General features: G+C 47.1%; 1 protein-coding gene across 1 annotated transcript; it reads right to left on the reverse strand.

Annotated features, from left to right (window-relative positions):
- Positions 1 to 223: 223 nt before the first annotated feature.
- PTGER4 (prostaglandin E receptor 4) lies at positions 224 to 20,641 on the reverse strand. The gene is made up of 2 exons (XM_035100431.3): positions 18,476 to 20,641; positions 224 to 3,977 (listed from the first exon to the last, which is right to left on the reverse strand). The coding sequence occupies exons 1-2, from the start codon at positions 19,304 to 19,306 to the stop codon at positions 3,396 to 3,398; spliced, it is 1,413 nt and encodes a 470-aa protein (XP_034956322.1). The 5' UTR covers positions 19,307 to 20,641; the 3' UTR covers positions 224 to 3,395.
- Positions 20,642 to 20,971: the final 330 nt, after the last annotated feature.

Here is a 20,971-nt window from a genome sequence, read left to right on the forward strand (position 1 = left end):
GCCTTCAGTAGTTTCAAAGACTCCAACTCCCATCAGCCCTCCTCTCACCCCACCAGCCAGCCAAGGGTAGTCAATGATCAGGGGTGATGGGACTTGTAGTCTGGAGGGTCACAAGTCACCCACCTGACTTAGATGTGTGCATTTATACTTGTTGAATGTGGTGTTTGTGTTATGAAAGGTGAGATAATCAAAGACTTGAGCAGACAGACACAGACTTCTGTACTCCAGTGGCATGCCTGCATTTAATGGTGATTGCCAGAAGAGATTTTGTGCCAGTACAGATTTTGTAAAATGTATCGCTGACATTCAGGCTCAGAATTGTAATTCCAACAGAGAAAGCAATGCACATGGAAACATGTTGAGCAACATAACATGCTTAATATTTTTCTTGACAAAAACCAGGCCTCCCAACTAGCTGTACAGGATAACAACACCAGGAGGCAAAGTGTAACCCTTTGAACATGGCACACAGACATAAAATCCCTTCTAGCTTTACCTGTTATTTCTAGTGAAGTGAAATCTTAAGGCTAAGAGTCCCCCTGGTATTTTACTGGTCATTACTTTGTGTCTCCTTTTTTTGTTGAGGTCCAAAAATCAGTGTATTGATTTTTAAATGTGAGGGACTTTTCTTTTCCCCATGTGTTAGTGCAAACTTACTTTCTCTCATATAGCAGGTGGAGTGTATAAGGCCAAACTGAGCAGTCTAACTTCAGATGAGCTGAAACTTCTTTTCTTACATTCTTCTTCCATCATGGAACCCAAGGCGGCAGACTGTGATTCCCAGGCACTCACCCATCCAGACACCAACCAAATGGAGACCTAGACCTGCTTAGCTTCCGCAAGGTAGTGGCCTCATGTGCCTTTATACCATTGCTTCCCAAACCTGGGTCTCTGGCTGTTTTGGCGCTATAATTCCCACCATCCCTGACCACTGGTCCTGTTGTCTAGGGATGGTGGGAGTTGTAGTCCAAAAACAGCTGGAGACCCAAGTATGGGGAAAGACTTCTTTAGACCACACCCTAGCAGGGGGAGGGTGGTGTCGAGCAGGGATGGAGAACCACAGGCCTGCGAGCCTCCCTTGTCTGGCCCTTGGGACTCTCCTCAGGCCACACTTCTCACTAGTCCTGCTTCACATCCTCCTCAGGTCCCTTTGCTTGTCAGGAACACACCCTTGAATTAGGACGATGCCTCTCTCTTGTTTGCTTGCCTGCCTGCCAGATGGAGAAATGTGTGTGGGTATCAGAAGCTTCTCACTTTCCCGTGGGTGGAATACAGAGCTACTGTACAACAAAGGTAAGGCTCGCATCTGTTGCTCTGTCTATTTTTGCTCCCAACCCCACCCACCTCTGGCATGCAGCCCCCCCCCCCAACCAGGCTGCCCATGGTGGAATAACTGATCATCTCTAGGTTCAATCCTAAAACATGCACATGGACACAATACGGCACCCGGTCCTGTGTTTCCTTGCTTCTCCACATCTCGTACAGTGGTCCAACCCTTAATACAGAAAGCAATGGTAACTAGAACGGTAGAATTGGAAGGGGCCCTCTATTGACAGTTGAAAAGGTATTCTGTGCAGGCAACTGGCAATAGTACACTCCTGTAAGCCAAGGGACACTGTACAATGATACAACATTTAACAAGTCAAAATATTTTAGCAGCTTTCTTTTTTCAAGGCTATGCATTTCTTCATGCAAACTTGGTCACCTCTAACGGATGATGTGTTCATGGCACGGCTGTATGAACTTTCATGGTAGGATCTACTGCCCCCAAATCCCTGCAGCCAAAAAAATATGCAATGGCAGTGGTTTTTTTTAAAAAAAAAGCTGCCACAAGCACACACACACACAGCAGCTGCATATACATATCCCATGTAGAAGCAGCACTTCCTACAATACTTGCAACTGTACAATGCTTGTTCGACCACTGACAGCCCTGCAAACTCCGGCACAGGAGCAGCTAGCTGCATGAGCTGGTCCTAGGATTACAATCCTAAACCTATTTGCTTGGGCTCCACTCAGAAGTTTGCTTCCGAGGAAAGAAGTTTGAGGTTGAGGAAAACGGGCACGGGCCAGAGATGGATGTTTTGAGCCATGATCCGGGAAACATTTTCCAGATTGCAAGAATTCCCACTATCATAATTAAGGCTGCAAAAGCTTCCTCCTGCTTGCCTGAGACTAAGCTCCACTGACTGAACACAGCGGGACTTACTTCTGAGTAAACCTGAGTAGGATTGTGCCGTAAGTGCGGATAAAATGTTTAGGGGACTGGATTGTTGGCCTACGTTAAAGCCGCTGCATTTAGAGAAGACATTCACAACACATAAACTCTGCTTTCTTTTTCTTTCTTAGTACACTCACACACATACAATACAAGGAACATTTAAAAAAACATAAAAGCCTTTTCCTTTATTTCCCCCAGTGGTTTCATAACATTTTCCTCCTCTAATTCCAAATCCCTCCACTTCCTGCCTTAGGAATTCGCTCTGCTATGGCCTGCTGAGTTTGCATATCTGAAAAATAAATTTAACGTAAAACTATCTATCAGCAGGCGTAAGGAGGAAGAGAGGGCTGGCAATATTTCTTTTTATATACTTTGTATTAATAATGAACCTTCTCACAGAGAAGAATACAGCATTTTTTAAAAATACATTCAGTCACGCTATACACAGCCAGAGAAATTCACATTTTTTTTCCCCCACACCACAGGAGAGATTCTCGATTTCACCATTGACTGGAGCAGTTTACGCAGTTACCAGCAACTGCCTGAATTAGTTCTCTCTAAACCTTATTAAGTAATAAGGGAGGGGAGAGGAATAGTGGATAAGTATGCTTCGGTCGTGTCTGGATGGGGGAAATCAGCAACTCTTTCCAAACCCTGGATCTTCTGCAAAACAGTCCTGCGTCACGGGGCAAGGAAAGGCAACAAGCAGCAGCAACAGCCTGCACACCTGCATGAGCTGGTCCTAGGATTACCTGCCACCGCCATACATTCACCTGTTACATCAGCAGAGTCTGATATGTCTGTGGGGTGATCCTTGGTCACCTGCAAGAACTGTGCTTATCACACTCAAATGAACATCCGCTCCAACGCCCAGCTCTTCAAGAAAGATGGCATACGTTTTGCAACCAGGATGTTTAATTCCACCCCGTTGCCATTTCGTACCCAAAGGAGCTCTCTTACTAGATGCCCGTTTACAGCTCACCTTGCCCTAAACGGCCACACAGTCCCATTAGATCGGCAAGGCAGCCTTGTTAGGCCTCTGGTGTGCCTTAACCACAATGGGCAGGGCAGACCAGATGGCAAAGGGCCGGACATTTGATATGTCCGCTGTACGAGTTCCTCTCCGGTCCTCTTCCAAAGGACCTTCTGCACCTCACAAACGTCCTCCGTTCCTTTATATACACTTCTCTGACAAGTTCAGCGTCTCGCTGGGGAAGGTGACCTGAAGAGAGCTGCCCTTCTGAGCAGCGCCGGACCTGAGTTCGTTCACCAAAAAGACAGTCTCCGACTCGTGGCCCTGGGACGACTCCGAGGTGTTTGAGCTCCTCAGTGTCCTTATGGACGTAGTGTCTGACTGGGCCGGGCGGCTGCTGGCCCCTGGCAACAGCATCCGGTCCCCAGCGGGCCCCTCGCTCGGCTCCAGTGGGTACAGAAGCGTCTGCGAGGTGCTGCTAACCTCCCTCAGCTCCCGGGAAATGAAGGAGGGCGAATGGGTGGCCGTGGCAGAGGAAGCCCGGCGGCCGTCCGCACAGTTGAAGTTGCTTCCCGAGTGCTGGCGGTGGCCTCCGCCGATGCGGCAGAAGAGGCACTTGACCTTCTCGATGGCTTTGCTCAGCACCGTCTTGCGAAGCAGGATGTACACCCAGGGGTCCAGAATGGGGTTGACCGAAGCGATGCGGATGGCCTGCAAGTCGGGGTTTTGCTGAATGTCCTTCACCAAAGGTGGCTGGTACAACTGGTTCACAAAGACACGCACCTGAAGAGAGATTGCGGGGAGGGAGGAAGGGAGAGAGAGTGAAATAAAAAGTTGATGAGTGAGGGCCAAGCTGACATTTCAAAGCTGACAGCTGGCTTAGCAACTGCATGTTACAGCAGGCAGGGTGATGGGCAGAGCGAAGGTTTGTGTCATGTCAAAGGAGATAAAAATATATTTGTACCCCACCCTCCATGCCATCTAAAATACAGTGGACGCTTGGGTTGTGAACGTGATCCTTGCGGGAGGCACATTCGCAACCTGCAGCGCCGCATCTGCGCACATGCGGGTCATGGTGGGGCGCTTCTGCGCATGCACAAAGCGCAATTTAGGGGTTCTGTGCATGCGTGAGCGCCGAAACCCAGAAGTAACCTGTTCTGGTACTTCCGGGTTCGGCACGGTACGCAGCCCGAAAACACACAACCTGAAGCATCTGTAACCCAAGGTATGACTGTACTGGCATATTAGCAGGCCAATGAAACCTGTTATAAGAAAAACTGCTCCCTTTCCCTTATGGGGTATTCCAGAGCCTGTATAGAGTCTTTAAGTGGGTTCCCTATCAGTAGGAGAATATAAGAGGCCAACCAGAGTACAGTATATTGAGAATCAAAGCGGCTGGTAACCCTGATCTTTATTCAAGGAACTGTTGCAACAGGGTCCCCACTTATCACACGCAGGAGGGAGGGGAACCCTGAACAATGGTGTGCAAGCCCTTATATAGACTTTTGAAATTGCCCACCCTGTGGCCCAAGACCACCCACCTAAAACAGCATACATACATCACAGAAGGAGGCGGTCTACAGCAGAAATCCTGCCTGCCAGGATACCTGGTAATGGTCACTGATTTCATTACCTGGGCAGCCTGGCCATTCTTTTGTGATGGTTAATGTTTAGTTCCTGAATCCAGGTCACAGGCTCACCCTATTCATACACAAATACGCCCTTAAGACAGGATTTGCAAGCAAAAAGACAATGGGAAGGCTCTCCCCATTTGCCTCCCTTACTGCAGAGGAATATTTGAGGTCATTGGGAGAGTCCAAATGGCTTCAGGGTTGCTCTCCATTACTATTTCAGACACATGGTTCATATATTTAGATATGTGTGCATTTATGAAAATCTATTCTATATTTGAGACCTTAAAATTCTTATAACAAACATTTTGTGAATTATTTCTGATGTGACTGCTCTCTGCACTCCCTGACATTCCGTCTCTCTTCCCTAATTTAGAGCTCACAATTAAGCTTCTTCCCAGTTTTGTTTTTGTTATTTCAGCCGCCTCCTTTTTCTCTCCCTTCTACAACCAACTCTGCTATTAACTGTTCTGGGTGCGTAAGAGCTGCAGAATGTGGCCTTGAGTCATTTCGGGAGATCCAGCCAATCGCCCTAATCCAGCCAGCCTTCTCATAAATATATGTTTCCAAAAAAAAAAAAAAAAATTGGACCCCGAACTTCCACCTCCAGGCAAATTCTCTTTCAGGGACAAGCCTGGAACTGTTTGCTCTTTGAGGTTAGAAGTAACTTTTGCTAGTATCTTCCAAGACTTGAGTATTCCAGTGTGCATATATATATATATATATATATATATATATATATATATATATATATACACCCTCCATATTATGCCTGTAGAAGCTTGTCAGAGGATAGACTGCTTTAACGACAGCTTGCCTGGAACGAACCTTTTTTTTAATAAAAAAAGAAATGTACACCACTTAAAATGATGAACCGCATCAAATTATGCAGTTGACACCTTCCCATGTGAATCTGATGATGTCCTATTTATAATGTTTTACACTAATCCTGGCGGCAATTGGACAGATAGTTTAAAGTTGCACAACAATGGCATAGGATGATGGCTAGGTACTTAAAGACTATGGGCTGTACTTCACACAGAGCTATGCAAAATGCTCTGCCAGTGCAAGGATTCCTCCTTGTGCAATGTGATGTTCTCCCTCTGGGTGCCCGCCAAATCTTTTCTGGGGTTTCCCCAACCCTCTGGAGCAGATCTGGGGGGATACCCCAAAGGTGGAGAGGAAAGGGGGAATGTTTCATTGTGCCTGTGCTAATCCTTATGCAAGCACAACCTAAGGGCACGAACCATCACTTTGTAAAGTCCTGCTTGGCTTTAACTGTGAGATAATTATGCATGTGCTGAAAGCTTTTATTGAATTCAGCAAGACCTGAAGGCGCTGAACTTTGGGCTTGGGCTAAACCAGGCATGTCCAAAGTCCGTTTGGGGGGACAAATCCGGCCCGCCAGTTGATTTAATCCGGCCCCCGTGGCAGTATATGTCCTGGGGGGAAACCCTTTAAAAAGCTCAGCAACTTCAATCCTAAAAAAAGCTGGACAACTTTGGTCGGCCCTCATGCATGTTCACTTCATCAAATCTGGCCCTCTTTGAAAAAAGTTTGGGCACCCTTGTGACCTAAGCGATTGCACTTTTCATTTAGGAATGAGCTGCTGCTACAGCATAGCAGCTAAGAAACAGAGCTGCAAAATCACGAAGCCTGCAGTTCAAATCTCACCTCTTGTTATAGAGAGGAAGTCACTCTCAGCTCCTCACCCGCCCCAATCTGCAATGTGGGGGTAATAACACACTGTCCTACCATACAGGCTTGTACGGGATTTGCAGAAAAGTTGAAGCTTTCAACACTCAATAAATGCTATATAAATGCTAGAGAGTATTAGGCAGAGCTGCAAACTTCCATTTGTCAGATTAATAAACTAAAGTTTCAGTTGACTAACAGGTGGGTACAAAGATTAATGAAAGGGACAGAGAGTTAAGGACATTTTGATAGTGGTGATTGAGAGCAGATTCTAGTATCTGACTGCACTAAGAAATGAAAGAAAATAGTTAGCACTTTCTTCTAAGAATGAGTAATAGCTGATTAACAATAGTACCTAATAACAGCCTTTGTTTATTGCGCTGTAAATTATCTTACACTTCCTGCAATGTCACAAAAGGCAACTTATATCGAACTTTTGGCAATATGGAAATCACATACAGTGGGACCTCGACTTACGAATTTAATCCGTTCCGAATGCACACTCGTAGGTCGAAAACTTCGTAAGTCGAGTTTCCCATAGGAAAAGCGGTTTCCCATAGGAATGCATTGGAAACGGAAAAATTCGGAAGTCGAGGAAACCGCATCTAAAAACTCGTAAGTCAAGGAAACCGCATCTAGCCGCGAACGGGTTTTCCATTCGGATGTCGAGGAAATTGTAAGCACACGGCCACTTTTTCCGCTCGTAAGTCGAAAACGTCGGATGTCGAGGAGCTCGTAAGTCCAGGTCCCACTGTATTGTAAATACCTTGTAGATAAAAGCAGCCATTCCCCGCCATCATAAACTTTTCTTAAACATCCACCTGAAGGGATGTGGCTCCATGGCTGAGCATCTGCTTTACCTGCAAAAGGTCCCAGGCTCAATCCCTGATATTTCTCTGCTTTAAACTCTGTAGAGCTTCTGCCAGTCAGTGTAGACAGCACTGAGCTAGCTGGTCTAAGGCAGCTTCCTAAGGAAGTACCGTAACAGGCTCACATCTTACACACCAGCGGGCCCTAGGATTTCACTTGCTCTGCTTCTCATTCTATGGCACCAACGATGCTTCCAGACAAATGTTTCATTATGGGATTGGTGCTCTTTGTGTATGCAAGGTGGGGTTTTTTTCTCCGCATCCACACAGCATTGTTGGCATCAAAATACTAGCCCAAATTTCACCCTGTTTCACCCCATTTAACTGGCAAATCTATGCCAGTATTGCATTTGCAAATTCTCAACGACCTGTTTGCAGAATAAGCCCCCATCAGGAAGCAAATCAGCTCTACTGGAGTGTAGTTGCTTTGACCTGAAGGTGTTACTGGTTGAATTCAACTCGGACACATTCAGTTCAAACCACTAGGTGGCAGAGAGACTATGCTTCTGATGGTGTCTTTAGAATTTGCTTTCGGCTTTGGAGGGCTGTGGCCCAAAGGGAAAGCTGGTTTAATATAAAGCAAGAAAGTGCAGCAAAAGTCAAACAAAATTAGATTGTGAAATTTTAAGCCACATGCATCGGATTTGCACCCAAATTCTATGGGGAACTCACCACTTACCTGCATAGAAGTTAAAACAACAAAAAGTCTTGTGGAAATTTAACCTTTAACACTTGGCATAAGCTTTTGGGGGCTAACCTTCTATTTCATCAGATGCTCTAGGCCTCAAAAGTTTATGCCTTACTAAAATGTATTCGTTTTTAGGGTGCCCCAAGACGTTTTGCTGCCAGAGACTAACACGCTGTCTCCAATCATTTAGGAGCTGTTCAGGGACCTCTCTATTTATTACAGTGAGAAGATCAGCCATTGTAGAAGACCAGGGGCTGCCCACCACTTCTGATCTTTGCAGTTAATTCAAGGGCGTCTCAGGTGAGATCTAGGTACAGCATGCACTTTCAAACCAACAGGGCTGGCCAACGTAGTGCAGAATGTGAGCTTTCAAATATTCGCAAGTACCTGTTGCAACACAGAGCAGATGCTAAAATCCTTAGCAGACAAGTGGATGTGGAAAGTGTTTCCTGAAAGGAGAAAGTCTGAAAGCTGGTGGCTTAAGGCAGCCTTGTAAATAAGCCCACAAAAGTTACTAGCCTGCAAAAAAGAAGAAGACGCAACCTAGCAGGAGGAATAAGGAGCGCTGTCTTGCTTATTGAAGGACCTTGACTCAGTGGCATGGCATCTTCCTTGCATGCAGGTTCAATCTCTGGCATCTCCAGGTAGGGCTGGGATAGACCCCTGCCTGACACCCTGGAGAGCTGCTGCCAATAAGTGTAGACCAGGGGTGGCCAACTCCCAAGAGACTGCGATCTACTCGCAGAGTTAAAAACTGGCAGTGATCTACCCCCTTTTTTGGTTAAAGTTGTTGAGTTGTTGTTGTTTTAGGAAGGAAAGCCCTGTTTTGGGGGGATCTGGGTAAAAGTTGTAGAGCTTTTTTTAGGAGAACAAAGTTTGTTGAACTTCTTTGGGGTGAGCCAGCAGTCTACCAGTGATCTACCACAGACATCCAGTGATCTACCGGTAGATCACGATCTACCTGTTGGACACGCCTGGTGTAGACAATACTGAGCTAGATAGACCCAGTGGTCTGACTCAGCATAAGGCAGTTTCCTATGTTCTTCCAAGAGGGAGGAGGGGCTTCCCAGCCCCCTCACTCATGGGCATTCAATTCCTTGTTGCTTGCAGCCACCAGGCAAGTGTTTCAGTACAAGGAAGGCTGAGGGGAACCACGTTTCCTCATCTGTGCTACTTTGCATTTACCATTTTACAGAGTGAGAAACGGAGGCAAGCAACAAGGGCTATGCCATGAGTCCTCAACAGAATGCAGATTTGGAACTCAGGTGCCCAATCCAACCGCAACGTGTTGGCTGTCCAGTTTCATACTGCTAAGGGAGAAGAAGACAATCACCATCCCATAGGAAATGGTAATCAACCCAGCTTATTCCCTTACCTCCAAAATACCTTTAAGGTATCATCTCTCTTTCCTTAGTGACTCACCAAAGGATGTATCTTGGCATCTTTTGGGAGCCTGCAACAATTTTCTGTTAAGGCTGAATTCCGAGTATCCCGGTTGTAGGTTGTGCAGGGGTGAAGTCACTGCATATTCACTGCTCTCTTTTTTTTTGCATATGCTTTAATGTTCTGCAGTCTTGCAAATAAAGCCCACAAAAATATTGACTGAGCCTGCTTGCCTACACATGCCTATGTTAATTGTTTGTGGTGTGAAAGGAAAACAAACAGCACTGTTCCCCTAGAGCAAATCTCGCTCACCACAGGTGACAAGCCAAAGACCACAGGTTTTGCACACCCAAAGTCTCAGGTTCAAACCCTAATTAAAAAAAAATAGCAGAAGAAGGCAGGAATCTAGAGATCCTGGACCCTAGAGAGCCGTCACCAGTCACAGTAGGGCAATACTGGGCTAGAGGGACCCTCTATACAGCTTTGTACATTCACCTCTAAATAAATAATAAGTATATTTTATTATTTGGTAACAAATATCAAAGCAAGGGTCGCTGTTTTCTTTCATGTGCTGATGGATTCCATCAGCCCCAGCCAGCATGGGATAGAATTAGAGAATTGTAGAGTTGGAAGGCACCCCCAAGGGTCATCCAGTCCAACCCCCTGCAATGCAGGAATCTTATGCCCAACATGGGACTCGAATCCCATGACCCCAGGATTATGAGTCTCAAGTTCTAGCAAGTAAGCTACCCCAGCTGTTGGATGCTGTAGGGCAGCAACAAGCGGAGGGCTAAAGAAGAGCTAAAGAAACTTCAAGATAAAAAGAGAACCATTTGGAGAGCAACATGCCCCCCCCACGAAACCCAGCCAGACCAACAGCACACCACCCCCCACAAGGGAACCTAGAAGCTTCGCTGTGTGTTATATGGGGCCAAATGCCTGGCTGCATTCTGTGACAGTCATGGATAAATGTACCCCACATACTCTAGTTGAGTATGTGGGGTACACATAGTTGAAAGCATTCATTTCACCCACATAAAATATGTTACCTGTAGGGCTGGGGGATATGTCCATATATCATCTAAAACCCAAGTTTGAAGTCCATATTGTGATATCGATTTCATAATTTTTGACCTGGCAATATATTGTGAATCATGATGTGTGTGTGGGGGGGGGGGGGGGCTATGCAGAAATTATAATGTGGGGGAAACCATAAAGCCAGCCAATGCATCTCTCGATTCCTGCAGCCCCCATGAACTCTGCCGGCTCAGGTCTCCCCTGCCTCCTTCAGGGGACAGCGAATCACAAGCACGGGCGCTGGCAAAAATCACAAAGTGGGGGAAACTGTGAAGCCCGCCGATGCCTCTACATAGTTGCATTCTTAGTTCAGACATTGTGATATATCGGTACATTGCGATGTTCAGCTGCTAATATATCACAATGTTGAAAACCAAGTATCGCTCAGCCCTAGTTAAAGTACATCTTACAAATGGGCAGTACTGAGATGTGGTGCCGCTTCTATAGAGTAGGCATGAGTTGGCAGCAAGCTAGATGTTCGCTAGATGTTGCTGGTTCACAACTCCCAGCGGTCATGGCTAATGGCCAGAGACAGCCAGAGTTGTAGTCCAGCAACATCAGAAGGGCAGCAGGTTGAAAACAGCTGTCCGACGAGGTTCTGGACAACCCTCTCAAAAAATGGCCATCCGGCAGCCCTGCTGGTAGATGCCAAACCTTTGTTTCCGAGCAGTTCCTATGCAAGTATAAGTGCCAGACACAACCAGATAAGCTTATCTGAATTCACGAATGTCTTCCCACCCACCACCCTCCCTATAATTGCACAAATGAAGTTGCTTCTTGCTTTAACACAGCTACTCCAGGGAAATGCAGTCATGGTCTAAATTCCACTCTCAGACGAACAGCTTGTTCGGATAAAAGCCTTCTGATGCACAGACCGCTGCGGGGAAATATTAGTGTGTATCCAGCTGTTCCTAAAACTTGTACGAAGTTGACACAACGCGCCTGACTAATGCGGATTTTCTAAAATAAAAAAAACAACCCAATCAGTCACTAAGCAAACTAGAACACTTAACTCAATAAACTTCACTTTTATCGCACTGCTGCATTAATTGCTGGATATTTGTAGGGGCTGCTGTGTGCTAGCGATGCCTGCCGGTTGTAACTCTTTGCAAACAGGGAAAGGTGCTCATATTTTGGAACCTGGTCACGGGAGACAAATGACTTCATTCCCAAAGGAAGCTCCACCCAGCCCTCTTTACTAGCAGGGCTGCTGGTGGAAATCAAACTCAAAACAGTGCAATCCAACCCATGTTTGACTCAGAAGCAAATTCAGCCGAGCTCAATGGGAATTGCTTCCATTGAAATCCTTTCCAGCAGAGGTGGGGAACCTATTGGAGGCCACATTCCAGTGGTGGTTGAGCCTGGAAAAGAGGAGACTGAGAGGACAGGGGCGTCTTACCCATAGAGGCTAGTGGCGCATGGCGACAAGTTCTGGAGGGTGCCAAGGAAGAGGCGGAGACTGGACGTGGCACCTCCCGGCATCAGCTCGCCGCCCTTGCCCACCTCCACCATGCCGCCTGCGCCGAAGCAGCACCACGCTTGGAGCCTCCGTATGCTGTGGCTACCGCAGCATGTAGTGGCCAACTAAGCTTCCCCGCTGGAGGAGCTGCCCTCCAGCCACTGCCCGCCTCCACCACCCCCGTCGGCAGTGGCGTCCTCTCTAAGAAAAGGTTGACAACTCTGAAAAATGGGGGGGGGCACCGGAGGGAGCTTTGCACCACAGCGCCGGATATGCTTAAGACAGCCCTGTGAGAGTAGATATGATAGCCATCTTCAAATATCTCAAGGGCTGTCACATGGAGGAGGGAGTGTGCTTGTTTTCTCCCGCTTGGGAGGGTAGGACTCGAACCAATGGCTTCAAGTTACAGGAAAAGCGCTTCCAACTAAACATCAGGAAGAACTTCCTGACAGTAAGAACTGGTTGATAGTGGAACCGTCTCCCTCTGGAGCTCGAAACAGGAAGGCTTCTATGCCTCAAACATGCTTTTAGAGCAGGCACCCCCAAACTACGGCCCTCCAGATGTTTTGGGACTACAACTCCCATGATCCCTAGCTAACAGGACCAGTGGTCAGGGATGATGGGAATTGTAGTCCCAAAACATCTGGAGGGCCAAGATTGCCTATGCCACAGAGTTCAAATATGAAGACTCACATGCGGTACAGTCCCCCGCTTGGCTGTGTCACCTCAGAATGCACATGAGAATGGGTGACAAGAGTACGGCCCCATTTCAAAGTCTCCCTCCAGGTGGAAAGCTTCCATATCCAGATAAGATATTTAGCTCCCGGTGTGATTGTGAGGTTTGGCAACGCTAAAAAAAGACAGTATTGTGAGCCAGCCCTCAACACCGAGCTTACACACATGCCATGCATTTAAAGCACAGTCCCCCACCAAAGAATCCTGGGAACTGTAGTTTGTTAAGGGTGCTGGGAATCATAGTTCCGTGAGGGGTAAACTACAGTTCCCAGTATTCTGTTACGGGGTGGGAGGGATGTGCTTTAAATGTGTCGTGTGCAAGCATGGGCTTTAGTTTTTATCCAATACTTGAAGGGAAGGGGTGTCGTCGTCCCCCCGTCCTGACTAAAGGCAAACATTATATACGCCTTACCCAGCAAAGCTTCCCATAAAGTGCCCTTTTATAGCAGTTACCTCCCACAACAAACAAAGGAGTCTCCTTCCACCAAGTCTTCACCTGTGCTCATAAAAGTCCCTCTATCACATTCTGATACACGGCTATATATAGCCAGCCAGTTAATATTAAGTGGGAGGCTGGATTTACAAAGTACCGGTAACCTTTGCCCAGAAGAACTTGGTACTTGTCTTACGCAGCCTCTGTGCACTTCCAAAATCTGGCCTGCTACCTCATCAATGCCAGCTGAAACCAATCTAAAGGGAACATGGGAGGGGGGGCTTTGTTCAGGGACCCCAGGTGATCACAGAGGAACAGAGCAGGGATGTTGGTAGCTCCCATCAGTGCACAAGGATGATAGGAGTCATTCGAATCAGTCCCATGTTGCAGGATGTGAAAAAGGGAAAGACTGCTTGCTCTAAAGCAGGCATCCCCAACCTTCGGCCCTCCAGATGTTTTGGACTACAATTCCCACCATCCCTGACCACTGGTCCTGTTAGCTAGGTATCATGGGAGTTGTAGGCCAAAACACCTGGAGGGCCGCAGGTTGGGGATGCCTGCTCTGAAATCAGTGCAAGAGTCCAATTGACAGCCAGGGCTAACTTCAAGCCAAACTTCAATAAACAGTCACTAGCGCTTTGGTGGTGGGGAATCACTTGTCACCACAGTGTAACTCACTAAGCTGCTTTTGGTCAAACCAAGAATGGCTGGACAGAGGATCAGGTCTGCTCCTTCAAATGCAAGATACTATTCTTCTTAATACCTCAGCCTAGTGGAATAAAATGCCTGCCTCTCACCGGGCAGATCTGGGTTCAAATTCCTGAGTTGGTCTTAAGCCAGCCATTCTCTCTTATGGGGGTCCTGTGGTCCTCCAGATGTTGTTGGACTGTGAGCTCTGATGGCTGGGGCTGATGGGAGTTGGAGTCCAGAATGTTTGGATGGGACCAGGTCGTAGATATAAACCACGAGAAACTCCTTTCACGTAGTCGTAACTTATTGGAGTGAGGACATGACGCAAAGACATTGTTGCTGCAGTTTCCAAAAAAACACATGCAATAAACCTTGTTATGACATGGTCTCATTCAGCAGGGAATGTGCTGTTTGCTAAATATACACCTCCTTGGGTTTATTACTTGCCTCTTCACTTTAAAGGTACACTAAAGGTCTTCATTCAGTGTTTGACCATGAATATACAACCATTTCAAATGTGTGGAAGCAACATGCTTTTATTTGTCTGTGTGCTGTTTTTAAGTGGCTGGGGAAACCCAGCCAGATAGGCGGGGTATAAATATTATTATTATTATTATTATTATTATTATTATTATTATTATTATTATTATTATTCTGCTCTTAATTTCTTCCAGTTTTCTGTCAGATTTTAGCCAAGTAACTTGACTCTTTCCTTGCTTCAATAAATATGGGGCACTAGTTTCTGAAATAAGCTCAGTAGGGGGGGGGGGTTTCCTCCCACTGATTACATACATTTACCATTTAACTACTTTCATATTCATTAGCCAGTTTAAATTGCAAAGCATATGTTAGTCTGGTAGTTTTTAGTTTAGTTATCTATTCCCCATACAGTACCTTTTTTTATTCTTTTGCTACCAGCACTGTGCGCTAGATTGCCTGTGTCAGCCCTGTGAGGGCAGAGTTGTCCTCCGCTGTGGGATCGCTCCTCACGCAGGAAATAATGTTATCCAACTTCCCAGCTATGTAGTAACCGTTGCGTCACCAATGCCACAATCAGCCTCAACATTCCCCAAACATAACATACATTCAACATTCATGAGTTTTGGGCTTGGACCAGAAATACTTGATTTCAAATCCATATTCATTCATTAAGCACACAGGGGGGTCTTAGGTAAGTCACTTTCATAGCTGTCAAGTTTTTCCTTTTCTCGCGAGGAAGCCTATTCAGCATAAGGGAATTTCCCTTTTAAAAAGGGAGAACTTGACAGCTATGCACTTTCTCTTAGCCTAATAGCATAGATGATAGATAGATAGATAGATAGATAGATAGATAGATAGATAGATAGATAGATAGATAGATAGATAGATATAGAGCTAGCACTGGAGTAAACTCAGCTCCCCTCTAAATCGGATGCAAACATTTTCAATCAGTGCATCTTTTCCTTAAAAAAGAAAGAAAAGAAAGTATGCACCTCCAAACAGCTACTGGGAAGAAAACCCCACAGAATTTATGTACCCATGTCTAGAACTCACTGACTATTACACAATTATCCCATCTTTGGATCCAACTGCTGTTTCCGATTGACAATCTGGACAACCATTTCACATGTCCTGTTTCATTTTGGAATCTCAGATGGATTTAATAAGAATATAACAGCCTTGCTGGATCAGAACAGAGGTCCATTTAGCCAAACAGCCTGTTCCCACGGTGGCAAACCACCTTAACCTTCAGTGCTTCCCGAAGTGCCTCTCTTCCCTGCCCCCACCCCCATACTCTGCATCCCGGTAGACCCACCGCTGGGCTGCCAGGGTTTTTGCTATCCACTAACTTGTGGAACTCGCCCACTCCCTCCTTTGCATCCTACGGCATGCGCAGAGGGGCTTGGGAAGAAGCAGCTTCTCTTGATTTGTGTGGGGTATGGAGAGAGGTAAGAAACAGCGGGACTCTGTGGTGCTGTTTCTTACCTGCTTGAAAAATGCAGTAGAAACGAGACCTGAGAGGTAGGGATCAGTGTGGTACCAGGTGTCTACAAGAGGACACTTGCCCTGGGGAGCTGGCAAGCTGGAAGATGCCTGTTAAAGTACGAGCCTATACCTCTTAAGAGCTGGTACAGTTCTGGACATCAGGCTGCAGGTCATATTACTGTATTTTTGATACAAAAGGTATCAACAACATCTTCCAAGAGATAGATACAGTAGATAGATAGATAGATAGATAGATAGATAGATAGATAGATAGATAGATAGATGATAGATAGATAGATAGATAGATATAGATAGATGATAGATAGATAGATAGATAGATAGATAGATAGATAGATAGATAGATAGATAGATAGATAGATAGATGGATGGATGGATGGATGGATGATAGATAGATAGATAGATAGATAGATAGATGATAGATGATAGATATACAGAGATACAGAGATGAGAGAGAGAGAGAGAGAGAGATTTTAATATCTTAAAAACAAGAACACTAGTTTTACTAGTTGCAACAGAGCTTTTGTAGCGGTCCCCAGCATGCAGTCTGAAATGGTACGGTCCGGAATTCTCTCATCTCAAAATGTGTAGGAGGCTCCATCACGGCCCACTCACTATAGCTTAACTTCTAGGACCAGCCGCTGGCATTTAGAATATGTTTAGATGGAGAAACAGGAGTTCCAATTTATGTTTATTAATACACGTTGCAGCAATGTCAAAATGCTTGGGTTATTCTGCTGAAACATCTGCTGCTGAAACAAAAACAGGCTAGTGCCTGGGCAGTAAACAAAGTCTATTTTCACTGTTCAGAGTTTCCTTTTTGTCCAAAAGCACACAACTCGGTAGGCTCAGATTCCCTCTGTTTGTGAACGTAGTCTATTTGAAATACCCCGCGACCCAATATGTTTTTGTCTCAATCTGTTCCATGTTTTACAAGGGTGCTTCTTCCTACACAGAGACCATCTCCATCCACGAAGGTAGAATGCAAATGTGTCTCTTTTGCTGTGGCAACCTTTTCAGAGCACTGACAACATGCCTCTCCTATGTGTCGATTGCACTTTCCCCCCCTTAAATGGAGATGGTTTCGGTGTAAGAAAAAGACTCTGTGCAACGCAGCCCCTGTAAAGAGCACCGCATGCAAAAGTGTCCAGTTACACACCGGAAAACACCAGCCAGACAGCTTGTCAAGCACTAGTAACCCAGAACCACAGCTGGATTATGCTAGTTATGCAGCAAAACTGGCCTGACTTGTAAAAGTATACCATTTACCTGAACAGTTCAGGATTGTGCTCAGCCCAGTCCTCTTTCCCTCTTAATTATGAGCCTCCCTGGTTTTGCTACGCCCTCGAGAGGGAGTTATTTCAGAACGATTATCGCCTACAATAAACTCCATTGCACCAAGCTGGATTCGCCGCACTTCTCCCCTAACAACAACGGCTTAGCTCCCGGGGTGAAAGGGCGGGGCGATAAGCAAGTATGTGCTGTCAGTAGTTTGTTTAATGTACCCTTGCCAAGAAAGAAGTAGTTTGCCATGTTTCATTGGTTTCTGTTTTATTGGTACAAGTCTCAGCTAAACTCACAACTGGTTTTCCCCACCACCACCACCACCCCCCGGCACACACCTTCACCCTCCACACCCCAGTCAATGGGGAAAGGAAGACAAGCACAGGTCTTTCTTTAAGGGTGAGCTTTTTTCTAGAAGATTTACCTCCTGACATCAAGCACACGACTGTTACTGAAGGAAGCAATCTGCGCAACAATAACATCTCTGCATTTCTCAAAGGGAGATCTTTTGGAATCAGCTAAAACCAGCAGACTGCAAGGCGCAGGCTGTAAATGTTTCAGCCTGAAATCCCCATCCAGAAATATTTATGCAACACACGTATCTCTAACAGTTGGGGATTTTAAAACACTTCAGTCATTTTATTCTCTAGCATGTGAGTGTCTCTGCAAATTTCACGCTAGCCCTATAAACATGTAGAAATTCATCCAACTTCCCGTGCCGACCACAAACTTTGCAGTTTCAGTAAGTTTGAGGTTAGGAAGTATCTGTGTGTGCATGTATGTTGCTATGAGCTTTAGTTCACGCAGCACATTGGTATAGAATTCAAGTATTATTTAACTACTCCATATGCAGGGCTGCTTTTATATTTGGGGAGCTATTGACAATTCCTGGGGCACAAAGGGACTTTTCAAAATTGGGCTTCAATCCGTTTCTCCCATACACTCACAGACACACCCACCACTTAACTTTGAGTGCAATGTGTATTTCACATTTGGACTGGCCCAGAATGTGCATTTAATGTCTCTTCTGCATGCTGTCCCACGTGAGCAGGTGACACAACATTAACATGTGACACAAAGAGCAAGTTCAAAGGTGCTTCTTAGTTTCTTTATGAAAATGGCCACAGCCTTCTCCTACCCCGCCTAGCAATAAACAATGTCAAAGAAGAAGGCTGGCTGGGATAGAGTCGCTTCCTTCTTTTCCCTTGTGGGTGAGAGAACATTTTAGATCACCTGCATGAAAATATTGCAGTTATGAACCTCCCTTTCCAAGCACAGTGGCTTTTTCTACTGTGGGGAATCTGTAGCTGCAATGACGAAACTGGGAAGAAAAGGCTAAGCCAACATTACTCACCACAAGAGGAATGGAGCAGATCAGCACAACCAAGGAGGTGGCAATGAGCAAGATGACCATTTGGATCTCTGCGCCGGCCATGCGCCGGAAGCTCCTGCGCCGGCGGAAGTCTGACAATCGGCTGGCGGTATTGTCCGTCCCCAGGGAGGTGCGCCGCATGAACTGTCGGTGCATGCGGATCAGGGCCATGCACACCAAGACGTTGGAAACCACGGTGACCATGATCAAGAAGGAACTGAAGCCAGCATACATGTAAGAATAGGCGGCGTGCGTGGAGACGTTGGTCCGCCAGTCTATGAAGCACCAAGTCTGGGGGTACTGCAGCTTTGTGCTGCCCAAGCCCATGCTCGGCAAGGCACAGAAGAGGACGTTGGAAACATAGATGGCAAAGAGCGTGAGCGCTGCCAGCTTCTTATCCACATAATGGCTGTAGAAGTATGCATGGTTGATGGCTAGGTACCTCTCAATGGACATAGCGCAGATGATGCTGAGTCCAGACAGTCCAAAGAAGAGGAGGATGAAGGTGCTGTATTCGCAAAGGGGTTGGCCGCCCGGCCACTCGTTCTTCAGGTATGTGGCAATCGTGACCGGGCTCACCAGGCAGGTGCCCAGGAGGTCCGTGACAGCCAAGCCACACACCAACGTGTAGAAGGTGGTCTCTTTCTGCTCCTTCCTGGACTTGCAGAGCACCACAATGGCAATGAGGTTCCCCACCACCCCAAAGATGAACATGACAGCTGGGATGGTCAAGGGCTTGCTGCCCTCAGGGGCCCCTCCGGTCCCATTGGAAGAGCCGTTGGCAGAAGACAGCATGGTGTGGTTGAAAGACATGGTGAGGGTGGGACAATTGCAAGGAGCCAACTGCGCGTGGGTCAAAGAAGAACAAAACAGCAGCAAAAGTCAAGAGTCCCAGATTTCAGCCGGAAGAGGATGGAAATCCAAATAGGAGAAAACTGAACAATCCTGCATTTCAAAGGCTGAGCTAGGAAAGCAGATGGTGGAAAGGAGGCAGGCTTTTTCAGAGAAATTCATAAAGTGGGGAGGTTAGGGGGAAAAAAGAGGCCAATAATAGCAAAAAAGCTCTTAGAAGCCGAATGCGATTTGGCTAGCCAGCAAAGGATGCCTTTTCTTGCACAAAAGCGACTTTCTCAGCTGTCTGTTAGGCTGGCTTTCTTTTCTTGCCAGGTCTGGTGCTTTTCAAAGTTCAGCTTGCAAACTGGTCTTTGCCTTCTGCCTCAGTGGGACTTTCCATCCCTCTCTTCTAGTTCGGCCAGTCCCCGCCCACCTCACTTGCAAGTCTTCACCTACGTATGCATATGCAATATGTCAACCTGAAATGAATCCCCTCCTCTCCAATATATGTACAGTATATATACACACAACAACAACAATAATAATCCGAACTGTATCTCCTTCAAACGCTTTGCCAAGTTCAAAGCCGATCCCCGATTCAAAAAGCTTCGACGCCACCCAGAGCCCTTCGGTGGCTTCGGAAAGTCCGTCTGCCGTTAGTAGCGGTGGCGACTCAAGTGTCCGCTGCGCGTCTTTTTCTTTTCAGCGGCGCGCCGGGAGCAGAGAGGCGCTGGCGGGGCGCCGGGCGTCTCTCTCTCGGGGGAATTCATCAGCCGCCTTCCAAGGGCAGCTGGGAGCCCGGAGGAGGAGCGCGGGGGCGAGAGAGACGGACAGACGGTCGCTCGCTACCCGGACCCGGCGCCCGCGCGTCCTTTCGTCGCCGCTGCCACCATGTGCTCCCGCCGCCTGGCTCGCGGATTACTCACTCGCTCGCAGCGCCGTTTGCAAGTTCGCTCCTTCGAGCTCCTCCAGTCGGGGAGGCAGTTCGGCCCGGCTCCGCCCAGCCCCGCGCCCCATTGGCCACGGGCAAGCGGGTGCAGCCCAGCCGCCTCGGGAAGTGCCCGGAGGGCCTTTTCCCGCGGCCGCTCCGGAGCGAAGGCTCGGGCTTGCCAAAAGCGCACGGAGAGGGCGCGGGAGCTGGTGGACGCCGGAGAGCGAAAGGGGCGCCTTCCCTCGACAGCAGAAGCATAGCTGCCAAGTTTTCCCTTTTCTCGCGAGGAAGCCTATTCAGCATAAGGAAAAATCCCTTTAAAAAAGGGATAACTTGGCAGCTATGAGCATATGCCCTCTCCCTCTCCCTCCAGCTAAGTCCCCAACCCCCTGATCGCCAGTCTTCATCCTGGCAAAGGATGGGTGCAGCCCTGCTGTCCCGCGACCGCGAGTTCAGCTGAGCGAAATCCGTGGTGTAGGACTAGGGCAAGCAAGGGCCGTGGCGCGCTTGAGCCTCTGCGCGTTTAATTTCAAGTAAAAAGCCTCGTCAATGTTGCAAATGGATCGGGTGTGTTCATGCTTTTTCCCTGTGGCCTCCACTCAAACGAAGTATTTTCGGCGCCCCCCCCCCCCCGACAGGTCTGCAGTTGGGAGTTCGGCACGTGCGCGAGAACGTTTCGTCCCCATCCAACGATACTTTGCGTCATTGCGTGT

The sequence above is a fragment of the Zootoca vivipara genome, chromosome 10, assembly GCF_965207765.1.
Source record: "Zootoca vivipara chromosome 10, rZooViv2.hap1.1, whole genome shotgun sequence".
In the NCBI taxonomy this organism is placed as follows: domain Eukaryota; kingdom Metazoa; phylum Chordata; class Lepidosauria; order Squamata; family Lacertidae; genus Zootoca; species Zootoca vivipara.